The sequence below is a fragment of the Calliphora vicina genome, chromosome 3, assembly GCF_958450345.1.
Source record: "Calliphora vicina chromosome 3, idCalVici1.1, whole genome shotgun sequence".
Classification (NCBI taxonomy): Eukaryota; Metazoa; Arthropoda; class Insecta; order Diptera; family Calliphoridae; genus Calliphora; species Calliphora vicina.
The window spans coordinates 86,511,334-86,525,645 of record NC_088782.1 but is presented as its reverse complement, the minus strand read 5'-3'; the positions used below and the strand labels follow the sequence as shown (position 1 = coordinate 86,525,645).

Genomic DNA, 14,312 nt, shown 5'->3' with positions numbered 1-14,312 from the left:
CGCAGCACAATAACAAGAATACCTCTTCCCATGTTTTATATTGACCTTGAGCCTCATGCAAATAATAAAAACATTTACGACCTAAAACATATTAATAATGCAATTGTTACTATTGTACCACCCAAAAAATCGAATGATCTTGTTCAATGCCACCGATGTCAAGAGTTTGGCCACACAAAAACGTATTGCAAAAAGCAAGTAAACTGTGTTAAATGTGGATTAGGTCATCTTACTACAGAATGCAAAAAAACTAATGATACTCCAGCTCGATGTGTGATTGCAAAATCATCCAGCGAATTATAAAGGATGTGAAATATACAAACAAATATTAAGACGAAAATTGCAAAATATTAATTACGTTAATAGAACTAGAAATACACGATATACATAGAACAATAATGAATTTCCTTCAACAACCAATAATAATGATCCTAATTTTTATCAAAATAATAATCAATTCTCTTATGCTGATGCGCTTAGAAACCCACAACAAAGTACAAATAATAATCCTTTGGAAAAATGGAAATTTTACTGCAAAATCAAATCGAGCTGACAAATAAGCTTTTAACTATGATGACAGCTTTAATTTCTAAATTATGCGTTTAAATCTTCGTATTGCAATATGGAATGCTAATGGGCTTTCTAACCATACTCAAGAAATTGAACTCTTCCTTAAAACAAATTTCATAGATATACTTTTAGTGTCAGAGACACATTTTACAAGTAGAACCTTTTTCAAAATAAAAGGTTTTCATTTAATAACAGCCAACCAACCACATGATAGAGCCCATGCTGGATCTGGAATTCTAATAAAATCGTCAATTAATTATGAAGTCTCAAATATAATAAGTCAACCCTTTCTTCAAGCTGTTTGCATAAAAGTTAAATGTGATATGAGTGACGTATCTATATGTTCTATTTATTTTCCACCACGCTTTAAGGTAACTTCTCAAAATTTTAAAGATTTCTTTAGTCGATTGGGGCCAAGATTCCTAGTAGGAGACGATTTTAATCCATGACGATAAACATCCATGGTGGATGTTACACAGCTTCATAACTGTGTAATCAATAATCACTATTCTGTCTTATCCACCGGAAGTCCAACGTATTGGCCGAAAGATCCAAGAAAGATACCAGACCTTATGGATTTTGTCGTTTACTCTGGTATTTCAAGCCAATTCCTACAAATATCCAATGAATTTAATGATGAACTTAATTCCGATCACTCGCCTATACTATTAAATTTTAATACATTTCTACATTCCAAGTCAAAGAAATATCAAGTAGTTAACTGTAAAACAGATTTAAACTCTTTTGGAAATTGGATTGAAAGGAACGTAAATTTAAATGTTTCCATTCAATCACCACGAGAATTGGATGATGCGGTTGAAAGTTTCAAAAACCTTATCCATGAAGCTGGACTCCTATCAACACCAATAGAACAAAATATAGATAGTCAAGATAAAATTGTTATTACCCCAGAAATTAGAGATATGCTACGAAATAAAAGATGCTTAAGAAAAATTTGGCAAATCAGTAGAAATCCTTATGACAAAAGACGTTTTAACAAAGCTGTGAAGGACCTGAAAAATAAACTAAATGAAATAAAAAATGAACAACTTTGTTATTTAAAACGTCCAACTAAAAGTAATGCTCCCATAAAGGATGTAAATGACGTATGGTGCAAAACTGATAAGTGCAAAGCAGAAGCATTTGCTTTACATCTACAAAATACTTTTCAGCCACATGCTTTTAGCAATACCACTCATATTGAAGAAATATCAACATTTTTAGATTGTCCATGTCCTATGGATTGGCCTATCAAGCACATATCTCATAATGAAGTCCTAGAAGAAGTAAATAAGTTAAATTGTAAAAAAACTCCTGGATACGACAGTATAAATGGAATTGTAACTAAATCTCTACCTAAAAAAGGAGTTATATTTCTAACGCTGATTTTTAATTGTATTTTGCGACTAAGCTATTTTCCATCACAATGGAAGCTCACAGAAATCATAATGGTAGCTAAACCAAACAAGCCTGAGAATGTTGTGACATCTTACAGACCTATTAGTATATTGGTCACATTCTCCAAAATATTTCAGAGAATATTAATGAGTAGATTGTTACCAATTTTAGAAAAATTCAACATCATACCTGATTATCAATTTGGTTTCAGGCATAATCTTTGAACTCCTGCAATGCCATCGTATTGTAGCATTTATAAGAGATAAGCCTAGTACTCTGTTCATATTTGCGAAAAATTATGGTTTTTTCATGCGAAAAATTTTATATGCTGTTTGACAGCTAGCTGTTAGTTTCAATTTCGTGCGAAAGAAGTGCTGCATATGTTATTTCGTGTGGAAAAATAAGGTTGCCAGATGTATTTCATATGTTTTCCACAATAAAAACAGAGTACTGCTTTTGCGAAATTATTTCGCATATATTTCATTCCAAATATTTTATATGTAGTTTGACAGCATTTCGCACGAAATTTTGAACAGAGTACCTAGCTATACATTGGAAAAGAAAAAATATTGTTCTGGAGTATTCTTTGATGTTCAACAAGCATTTGACAAAGTTTGGCACACGGGCTTACTTTTTAAACTTAAACAACTACTTTCAACCCCATTGTACTTGCTACTATGTTAAAGTAAATGCCGAAAAATCGCAAATTTATAGCATCACAGCAGGCGTTCCCCAAGGAAGCGTTCGGGGACCAACACTTTATACTCTATTCACATCAGATATGCCTACTACAGACAATATTTTAGTTGCAACTTATGCTGATGACCAGGGAAACCGGAAATATGCTCTAAAAAAAGCGTTTTAAGCGCTTTAAATATGCAGTAAAAACTTTAAAATATGCTCATAAAATTTAAAAAATATGCTCTTAAAAAACAAACTTTTACATAATTTTTTACCAAAAAATGTACTTTTATTTAAAAAAATCAATACAATTCATTTCTAAAAAGGTAAAGTAATATAAAATAAACAAAAATAACATGAACTACAACAAGTATAACAAAAAATAAAAACAATAGGAACATAAGCTATGAAAAGGCCTCGAGAGGTATTTTTAAATGATATTTTATATAAATATAAAGTCACTTCTTCAATTAGGGTTATTATTGCAATAAATTACAAAATATTGACTTAAATTTTCAAATAAAAATCGTTTTTATACATAGAAAATTTTCTTTCGACATCAACTGATGTTATAGGAGCAAATTTAAAAGACAATATTTCTTTAACACTTAGAACGGTTAAGTTTGAATTAGAACTAAAATTTGATATTTGGATGGCGCTATTATTAAAATAGTGCTTATTTTATATTAAAAAAAGCCATCTATTTTTCAATTTTGAATTTTAAACAAAGCAAGTAAAAACCTGTAACACAACAGCGAAAAATAAGTAAGACAAAATTTGGTTTTGATAAAGTCAAAATATGCTATTAAACATTAAAATATGCTCTAAAAACGCAAAAATATGACATAAATATGCTCTTAAAACAAATATATGTAAAAATATGTATTTAAGGGTAAAATATGCAAAAATATGCACTAACAAATGGATGCCAAAATTCTTAAATAGTTCTGAAACGTGTAATTATCTTATCCATGTGCTCATTAGACTCACCAGAAAAAACATGCATTTGCATATTTTGGTTTCCCTGCTGATGACACAGCATTACTAGCCTCAATCACATGTCCAATTGAAGCTTCTAATCTTGTGCAAAGAGAACTGAATGAAATTGAAATCTGGTTAAACAAGTGGAACATAAAAGTTAATAATGAAAAATCCGTACACGTAGTTTTCACTTTGCGCAAAGGCGTTTGCCCAAGACTATATATCAACAATACTGAAATCCCTCAAAAAGACAGTGTAAAATATCTAGGACTTCATATTGACAAAAGGCTAACCTGGAGTACACACATAAAAGCTAAAAAGGAACATCTGAAATTAAAAACAAGACATCTCTATTGGTTGCTAGGCCCTAAGTCTCAATTAAATTCAGAAGCCAAAATAACAATATATAAAACTATTCTTAAGCCAGTATGGACGTATGGCATACAACTTTGGGGGACAGCTAGTACATAAAATATTGAAATATTACAACGATACCAAAATAAAACATTAAAGTCGATTGTCAATGCGCCATGGTTTGTTTCAAATAACACTTTACATAATGATTTATTTATTCCAAAGGTTAATGATGAAATTAATAGATTTAGCTCAAGTTATCTTGAAAGATTAAGTAACCACTGCAACCCGTTGGCTATCTCTTTGCTCGATGATACTGATGAAGTTAGAAGACTTAAACGGCACCACATCCTCGACTTACCATTTCGTTAATAAACTAAATGTTTTCAAAGTGTAACTTAATAACTTAATATTATTTTTTTTTCTCTCATACTGTAAATACTCATTTATAATATATATTATATTTTCTTAAATACTCATAGTTAATTCATTTGAAAATAATTGTTTAAAATCATAAAATTATGTTCCTAATGAGTTGTTGTTCTCATTGGAGTCCAATAACTAATGAAATTCTCTATTGTATCCAATTTGCTTATTATCCTTAAATGGATAGATTGTAAATAAAAATGTACTATGAAAAAAAATATATATTACATATCCATTTATTCGAAATGAACTTCTGGACGTCAAATGAGTTTCAGAAACCAGCATTACATCAATTTGTTGGTTTCTTAAAAAATATTCTGGTCTGTTAAGCACAGCCCGCAACAACATTGATTGCATCTTAAGCATTTCTTGCATCATGTTACTCATTGAGTTTGTAAAGTTATTTACCGATTGCACAAGAGTTTCTATTGTAGATTCTAGTCGGGTAAAATTGAAAATTGGCGTTTGCTCTCTTACCTCTGGGTTCACATTTTCGTTTTTAGGTTGACGGACTTGCGTCTGAGTTTGGTTGTTTCTAAGTACATTTGCATACGGGGTAGTTGCAACGGGGGGTAGTTAAAATTGATGTTATTTAATGGCTGAGCGGGGAAAATCTTTGGTTTCTGGCTTTGTGATTTTTTAACAATTGAGTAGACAGGACAACCCCTGTAGTTTGGTGTGTGGTTACCTCCGCAATTGCTGCATTTTTTTATTTTATCTTTGGATTTGTTACATTGGGATGTGTTATTCAACTCCCCGCAAATAACACATACTGGTGGCAATATGCCTTGGTATGTCCATATTCTTGGCAATTCATACATTGGACGGGACCAAATCGTTTGTGTGGTTCTTCTACCGTAATTTTACGATGCAATAAGCACTTCAGGTTATATATGGGATGTGTTTCATTTTTTTCAGGTTTATGTCACCGGGTTCAAGTTCAACACGGAAGAGTGGTTGCGGTTTTTTTTCGCGATTTCTAATATTTATCACATTTTTTGTCTTAAAGCCTTTATCTTCTAAGCTTTGCTTTATTTCGAGTGGTTCAACATTACAGTCAATATCCTTTATTACAACTTGTAGACCCTTGCTTCCTTTCAACTGATAAGTGTAAAAACTTTTCTTTTGAGTTTCAAAATATGTTACAACCTTTCTATAATCGTTTTCACTATTGACCTGTATTTTAGTTTCATGAATCGTGCCTTTCTTGATTGGGATAACGTAAAAAGAGTTCTCTCCTATTAATGAGATCAGGCTCTGAACCAGTGAATTTGAATTATTTTCTCTCAAGTAAATAGGGGGTGGTTTTGTAGAAGTAATTTTATTTACTGGTTCATCCGTTTCACATTCCAGAATAGAAAAACGATTTTCATTGTTTAGTCTAGCAGGTTCACTATCCTTATATAATTTAGCCAAGGGTGCCGCTTTCGAAGACTTGGGACTTCGTGCCCATTTTAATACTGTAACATACCGGTCTATTCCAACCTGTATTTGGGATTTATTATCTTTATTTAATGGTTGAGTAATCTTGGGTATAGCGCCGCTTAATGGGTTAGTTTTAATTGTTGTCGGTGTGGTGGATTTCGTTTCTGAAGCTGATATTGTAGATAAAGTGTTTGTATATTTTGGTAACTCCAGATTAACAGCTATTGGGTTTTCTTTTGTTTGACAATCATTAGTTGTTGACAATGCGGGGGAACAAGAACGAGCACGGTTAACAGGCTTGGCGGTTAAAAACAAGTTGTCATCTATTCTTCTGTTTGTTTTGTTTATATTTTTATCATCTACATTAACTGTAACGTATGCATTTCTGCCGTTTACACTTAACCTTCGCTCACTCTTTTCGTTAAAGAGACTCAAGCTACGTACACACGGTTGTCAGATCTTACAATATTGTCAGAAAAATTTTCAGAAAATGTCTAACAACCGTATAAACTTACAATTTTTGTCTTACAACGTTGTCAGAAAAAGTATTGTCAGTACATTGTAGGACAATAATATTATCAGACATCTGACAATCGTGTAAACACCTTACGTTGCCATTGCCAGATCATTGTAAGATCATTGTCAGAAACTTTTTATTTTCATATGTGCGAAGTTTATGCATCTGACAATGGCATCATTGTCAGTGCAAAAAACACACGATCATGACCCTATACTCAGTTTGTCCATTTTGACAAAGTGGGCAAATCAGTGGGCTCTCAAAAAATGGTGTCATCAATTTTTGGCCAAAAGTTAATTCAGACTTGGTGATACCACTTAACTTTATATGGCTAAGAGTCCGCCAAACAAATTTTGTTAACATTTTTTTCCCAAAAAAATAGATTTTTCGTGCACTTTTTTTGAAAAAAAATATAGGAAGAACAATTTTTTTTTACTATTTTTAGAATAACTTCCAGGGACTCATAATTTTTCACTAACAATATTGAGTAATGTTGTAGCTACTGTAAATCTGAATAACTCTTATGAACATATCGATGCACTATGAATGTGTCTAGTCCCTCTAAATAGCACATTCGTTTTTACTATTTTTTGACGCTAAAACAAAGATTGTTTGTTGAAATAGTATGATCAAGTCCACACTTCTATGTTGTGCTGTATTATTTAGTCGGCTGAGGTGTTCGGAATGGGGATCAGTGGGAGGACCCTTAAAATAGCACATTTAAAAAAATCGCCAAAATTGATCAAATTGTTCGGAGACCATTCGCAATAAATTATGATACAACTCCGGCTCGTCAGTTCGTAATTGGATGAGCAATGTAGCGTAAAATCCTTCCTACTGATGGCGAAGTACCCAATCCTTTACCCAAACTTTGCGACGATTTTTTGCTATTTTGCCTTCATCCGTCATGCAATGGCTTTTTCTGTTCCATAATAATACTTTAAATTTCCGACTTTTTAATAAATACACACAGATGACAATTGAAATTGTTTGTAAAAAGATTTGAATTTTCTTCTGACAATGTCTAACAAGAGATCTGGTTACCTTTGCCATACAACAATCTGACAACCGTGTGAACTGACAATTTTTGTTGGCATATAAATTTATTGTTTGACAATTGTCTGACAATGAAATTGTAAGGCTTTCTTACAATCGTCTAAACTGACAATTTACCTTTTGGTAATAATATTTCATTGTCAGTACATTGCGAGCACATTGCCAGATCTGAGAACATTGTAAAATCTGACAACCGTGTGTACGTAGCTTCATTAAAGAGTATTTGTAATTACTTTCGTTAACACTCTTGATCTTTATTTAATAGTCAATGCACAAAAAAGGTTAAAAAAAAAATATATAAAATTTTCTTTACTTATTTGTCTTTTAGTTGTTTTTTGATTTTTATTTAATAATATTATTAAAATAAAATCGTCCTTTCGCATAAATAATAAACAGGTGATATTTATATTTATTTTCCGATAGATACATTAAAATAACGAATTAACTCGGAGTAAAAATAAAACACGTCCAGTTTCAATCACTTTATATTGTTACGTTTTAACCATTTTAAAACGCTGGTTTATTTCCTTTAAATAAACCGGATACTTTTGATTGCAAATAAAAGCCGTTAATGGTTTAAAAATTGTAACAACTCTTTATTTATTTAAAATGTACAACAACAACAGAATTAAATAGTCACTCAGTGTTTTTTATACACGTTAAAAATAAAATCGCAGAAATAAAGACACACTTTATAATGTACACGAATTCAATTGAAAAACACAGCACACTTTAAGGCACTCAGTTGATGTTTATTTGAATAGCGTCTCTAGTAAAACTGACTCACGACTGCAACCTCTGCCACTATTCATAACACTGCCATCTGCACTCGAATATTCTAGATCTTACTAATACATACGCCATCTGTGGTGTACTTTCTACAATGTTCTTGCTTCTTTTTAAATCAGCCCTTAAAATCGTTATATTTGAATTCAAGTACAATTTCGTAACACTGCCCCCCGCTTAAGCCTGTTCGTCCCGAATAGGCATAGATTCACTTCTCCCATAGGCGGCTAGTCGTTCTAGATGTACGACGCTCATTTTAGATCTCGGGCTCTTTTCTTTCTGTATTCTGTACACCACGTCGTTCAATTTCTTAATCACCCTGTATGGTCCATCCCAATGGGTTTGTAGTTTGGGGGACAGTCCCTTCTTGCGTTGTGGGTTATACAGCAGTACAAGTTGGCCTTCATTAAATCCCTCAGAATTCGCTGCTCGATCGTATCTGGCTTTCATTTTGTCGCTGGTCATTTTTATTCGTCTGCGTACGAATTCGTGAAGTTCGTTAAGGTCATCTTGCTCTTGGGAAGTGTGTTCACAATTGGCTACCCAATCGGCTACTGCTTGCTGACAACCCACCCAATAAAAACGTTGTTTTAGCTTCTCTAAGGTTTTTGTCACACCAAGATGACCACCACTGGTCCCGTCATGAAACTCTTTCATTACTTCGTTTATTTTAGAGAATGGTACAACAATTAGATTTGTCACTGTTTTACCGTCAGCACTTTCCCATATGCGGTGTAAGCAGCAATTTAACAATTGTAGACTATTCCATAGGGCCCAATATGATTTCATCAGTGGACTTTCGGCCGATATTTCATTGCGGGCTGGCCTTCTGCCTTCTTCTTTTGCCGATATTATTTTTGATAGTGTGGGGTCATTTCTCTGCAATGCAGACCAATCTGCACTGGACTCTATATGCATTAGTCGAACGCAATGCTTGCATTCTAGCGCGTCCGCATTGCCGTGTTTCAAACTCTTCCGGTGTTCAATGTTAAAGTCATAGCTCTGAAGCCGCTCAATCCAACGAGCCAGTTGCCCTTCAGGTTGTTTAAATTGCAACAACCACCTGAGGGCAGAATGATCGGTTCAGTTGGATCAGTTGGAAGTGCTGACCATACAAATACTTGTGGAAATGCTTCACACACTCTAATACTGCCAGGAGTTCACGTCGCGTTACGCAGTAATTTCTCTCAGGCTTGGAAAGTATTCGGCTGTAGTAGCCTATGACTTTTTCCGTCCCGTTGATCACCTGCGAAAGCACACCGCCTATTCTGTATCCACTCGTATCGCTGTCTAGCACAAACTTCGCTCCTGGGATGGGATATGCCAAAATTGGTGCTGTACACAACAATTCCTTTAACTGAAGGAATGCCTGTTCTTGAGATTCGCTCCACAGGAACGCTCGCGACTTCTGCGTTAGCTCATGTAGGCTTGCGGCAACACTGGCAAAATTCGGTACAAATCGTCGGTAGTACGTGCAAAGGCCTAGAAAACTGCGCAATTCGTGAAGATTTCTCGGACGAGGCCATTCCTTTACGGCTCGTATTTTATCCTCATCTGTTGATATGCCGTCTGCTGTTACGCGATGCCCTAAATAATTAACTTCTTTCTGGAACAATGCACATTTCTTTACGCTAAGTTTTAGTCCAGCCGCAGCTATTCGTTTAAGGACTTCTTCAAGGTTTTTCAAGTGTTCATCGAAAGACTTCCCCATGACAATTATGTCATCGAGGTACACCAAGCATGTCTTCCAGTGAAGTCCTTTCAAGACATGTTCCATTAAACGCTCGAATGTGGCTGGAGAATTGCAGAGTCCAAAGGCCATCACATTAAACTGCCATAATCCATCACTAGCACTAAACGCAGTTTTCTCTTGGTACGCTTTCAAGAACTATTGCTGCGTTCCCTTTCAAGGCCAAAATCAATTATATAGCTCTTTCTTCATTACTCCATACATTTCTCTTAGCAACTGTATCAAACTGGAACTTGAAAACATTAAATGGTGTGCTGCCATCAAAACTAGGAGCCTTTATTCTACTCGATGTTTCTGAAATAATTCGCACCGGTCCGTCTTGGCATTGAAGATTATTAATTTTCATTTCCAGATCGAGAAATTTATTATCAACATCTTGGGATTGTTTTTCTAGGCCGCTCTCTAATTGGGACACCTTTTTATCAACGACATCCACTCTGCTGTTAATAACCTCAGACATTTCCTGAATTTTCTTGTCTGTGACTCTAGATGATTCTTGAAATTTCGCTTCCATTTCAGCTAGGAGTTTCTCGTTGTTGACTTGAACTTCAGCTAATAATTTTTCATTGTTGACTCTAGAAGTTTCTTGAAACTCTTCTTTGACTTCAGCTAGAAGTTCAGTTTTAACCTCCGCAAGCAGTTTCGAATTTTCGTTCAATTTCGCTTCCAGGTTTTTGTTGGCTGTTTTCATTTTTTCCATCATAGCCGCGAACATTGTGCTTAAATCCATGCTGCTTGTTGTTGAACGTGTAGAAACTTCCATTTCTTCCTTATACTCGAATTCGGAAGCACCGATGTCAATATCACGCCGTTTGAATTCGTCTATCAGCCTCTTTTGCAATTCTGCCTTGTTACCTGTTGTTTGTAGCTCCAACTTACTCAATTCCTTCTTGAGTTGTTCAACTTTCAGTTCCTCAAACTTCATGCTTATTATTTTGCATCCCACTTCTGACACCAATTGTTACGTTTTAACCTTTTCAAAACGTTTGGTTTATTTCCTTTAAATAAACCGGATACTTTTGATTGCAAATAAAAGCCGTTTAGTAGTTTAAAAATTGTAACAACTCTTTATTTATTTAAAATGTACAACAACAACAGAATTAAATAGTCACTCAGTGTTTTTTATACACGTTAAAAATAAAATCGCAGAAATAAAGACACACTTTATAATGTACACGAATTCAATTGAAAAACACAGCACACTTTAAGGCACTCAGTTGATGTTTATTTGAATAGCGTCTCTGATAAAACTGACTCACGACTGCAACCTCTGCCACTATTTTTCCTTTTTCTAACACTATGTACTTATAAGGAGCCATCCCTAAGTGTTATATAAAATATAATACATTTCATAGTATCTAGAATTATAAAAGGGGCATCATTCATAATCATTCATTGGAAAATTCTCCTTTAATAATCTTAAGCACGTTAATTTGTACCATGTATTTTATTTATTCATACATTGAGGAACCTCTATAAAGTACATTAGTTGGCTTTAGGTCTAGGTCTTAAACTTCAGAATTTTTGTGAAATTACACTTATTTCAGAGCTTGTTTATTACAACGTTATTATTAACAACTCATACAAATCATACAAATTCTATATATATATTGCAAAGATAAAACCGTCAAAAGTTGTTCAAATTGTTCACGATGTTGTTTGAGATCCTCAAGATTCCAAAACAATTTTTTTTTCATACAGTTTACTGTACATGCATTTATTTCTTTTCAGTTTCCATGTTAAAAGTAAATGCGGTCAGAGATATTTCGACATTACCAGAAGATATAATTTCAGACTCTGTCGATTCTGATGTACAAGACATTCAAAACATAAGACTGCCATTAAGTAGTAATTCACTATCAAGACTGAGCCCCATATATTATAGTGAGAATGAAGACTACACATTAAATTCAGGTAATTATTGATAAAAATATAATATTTCTTCTAAATTGTATATAACTATTGCTATACTTTTGTGCATTCTTAAACCAATCAGTGCCTTTCAGATGTGTCACAAAATGTAAGTAAATGCTTATGATATTTTTAACTATATTGCAAAATGAATTTCTATATAAAACAACAAACGATACTGAAATTTAATTTTAGATTAGTATATTACTCAGGGATCAGAAGAATTCATGTATTAACACTTAAATTTATTCATTCGGCGCTACGAAAATTCAAAATCGACCTGACCCCAATTGCAATGGACAATTGACAACAGATTTTCTGCAATTAGAAATAACGCAGTGCAACGCCTGCGTGACGAAGTTCGCTGTGTCCACTTTTTTTCAAATAAATATGAATTACCTGCACCGATCTCATGCACATCTCTCATTAATTAGCATGTACCTGTATTATAAATAGGGATGAAACGATACGAGTAACTACAAGTAAATATCGATACTTTTGTTTCGATACCAAGTACTTTTAGCATCGATACTTTAGCACCGAGTACCAAGTAGGTATCGGTCAAAAATACTCGTTTCATATTATTAAACAAAACAAAGTTGACGCCATTTTCAATAAATTTTTTAATTTGTGTTTTAAAACTTTAATTTGATCAAAAATCCCTCGAAATGGGACCCACAAAATCGGCTGTGTGGTTATATTTACAAAAAAAAGATGAAAAAATGATAGTTGCTAAAAATGCTTCAAAAGCGTGCGGTATTGTGACAATACTTCAAATCATTACAAGCATTTAAAAGCCATCCTGACTATGCAGATCCTGTCGTTGAAAATATTTCAAAGCAAGTATCTACATCTGATCATACTTGGATTTTTGGCGATTTTTTCAAAAAATGAGAGACCCGAGGTGGCGTGTAATTTTACTAATTATAATGTAAATTTATTTACATCTTTGGTATCTTTGGTGACCTCCACTGAAATTTTCCGTCAAAAATTTTCGTAAAATATTTTAATCCTTAAATGTCCTTTTTGAAAAGACTTTTTTATTTTCTCGAAAAAAGGGTCAAATTCACCCCTAAAGAGAGGAGATACACCCAGTGAACACATTCGTGTACAATTTGACACCATTCGGTCTCAATAGTGTATCAACCCCGTATGTGTACAAATTGTACACGAACGGTGTCAATTTGACAACGAAAAAATTACACCATTCCGTTGCCGATTTGACACCATCCGTTGTCGATTTGACAACGTTCGTGTACGATTTTATAACAGACCGTTGACAATTTGTCACCGTTCGTGTACGATTTGACACCAGACCGTTGTCAATTTGACACCACAAGTTGTAGACTTGATACCATTCGTGTACGATTTGACACCTGAAAATGTTTCCTTTCTATTTTTTTTGGTAATTAATATAAATAACAATTTCTTTATTTTTTACATATGTAAACTTAAATATAAAATAAATATAAAAACTATAAGTTTCCATTTGGAGTTGTATGTCTTCACTGGATTCGGTGGTCTTCTCTGCCTGGATCTTCACCTGCATCAACACAAATTCGTAATCAAAAACAATTACACTTTCTTTTATATTTTGGTTTTTAAACCATTTATTTGTGTTAAGGGCTGAACTTTAAAGTTTTGAAGCCTCAACTTACCACGGTTCACTATAAATTTTTTGCCAAATTAAAACTCTTTTTATATTTTAATTTATATCTATTTCGGTTTTATTTAATATTAGTTTTTTTTGTTCACAGCTTAGTTCATTTAGTTTTGTTTAACTTATGTACAATAATTTTAGTTTTTGTTCAATTCATGTTTTGTTAATTTTTTATGTTATTAATTTTCACTGTCATACAATTTGTTTTCTCTTTTGTAATTGTCCTCACAAAGTTTGAAACTAGAGTGATTTTAGTTTTAATAAACAAACAAAATTTTTTTTATTTTTTTTTATTTCATATTTTATTTATTGTATCTTCACAAAATAATGTGAACTATCAATAATTTGTTCAAATCTTATATCTAAATATTAATTTTTATTTACGTCCCACCACAGTTGGACGAAAAATTATGTTTAATTTATAGATCCTATCATCAGCGCAGGTCTGTTGGATTCCTTCTTCTTAGTCGGATGTAGCCATCACTTATCATTAATGTTCGTGCAAGTGGGTTTGGGTGAACTTCTAACTTTTTCAAATATAACTCCGCTTGTTTTTTTATTTCAGTTTTCACCAGGGAGACATCTAGGTCCTTATGAATGTTAATATTTCTCACATACCAAGGCGCTGCTGTTATCATTCGTAATATTTTATTTTGGAATCTTTGAATTTTTTCAATATTAGAAGCTGAGGCCGTGCCCCATAATTGAATTCCATAGCACCATATGGGTTTTATTATTGCGCTGTACAGCAAAAGTTTGCAATCTAAACTCAATCTCGAGTTTTTACCAATTAGCCA

At 33.3% G+C, this 14,312-nt stretch overlaps 1 protein-coding gene across 1 annotated transcript in view; it reads left to right on the top strand.

The window, feature by feature from the left end:
- kug (kugelei) overlaps positions 1-14,312 on the top strand; it is a 733,937-nt gene that overhangs the window by 648,183 nt on the left and 71,442 nt on the right. The window contains exons 19-20 of the mRNA XM_065505961.1: positions 11,676-11,858; positions 11,941-11,964. Of these exons, the coding sequence (XP_065362033.1) occupies positions 11,676-11,858; positions 11,941-11,964 (207 nt within the window). The remainder of the gene's footprint in view (positions 1-11,675; positions 11,859-11,940; positions 11,965-14,312) is intronic.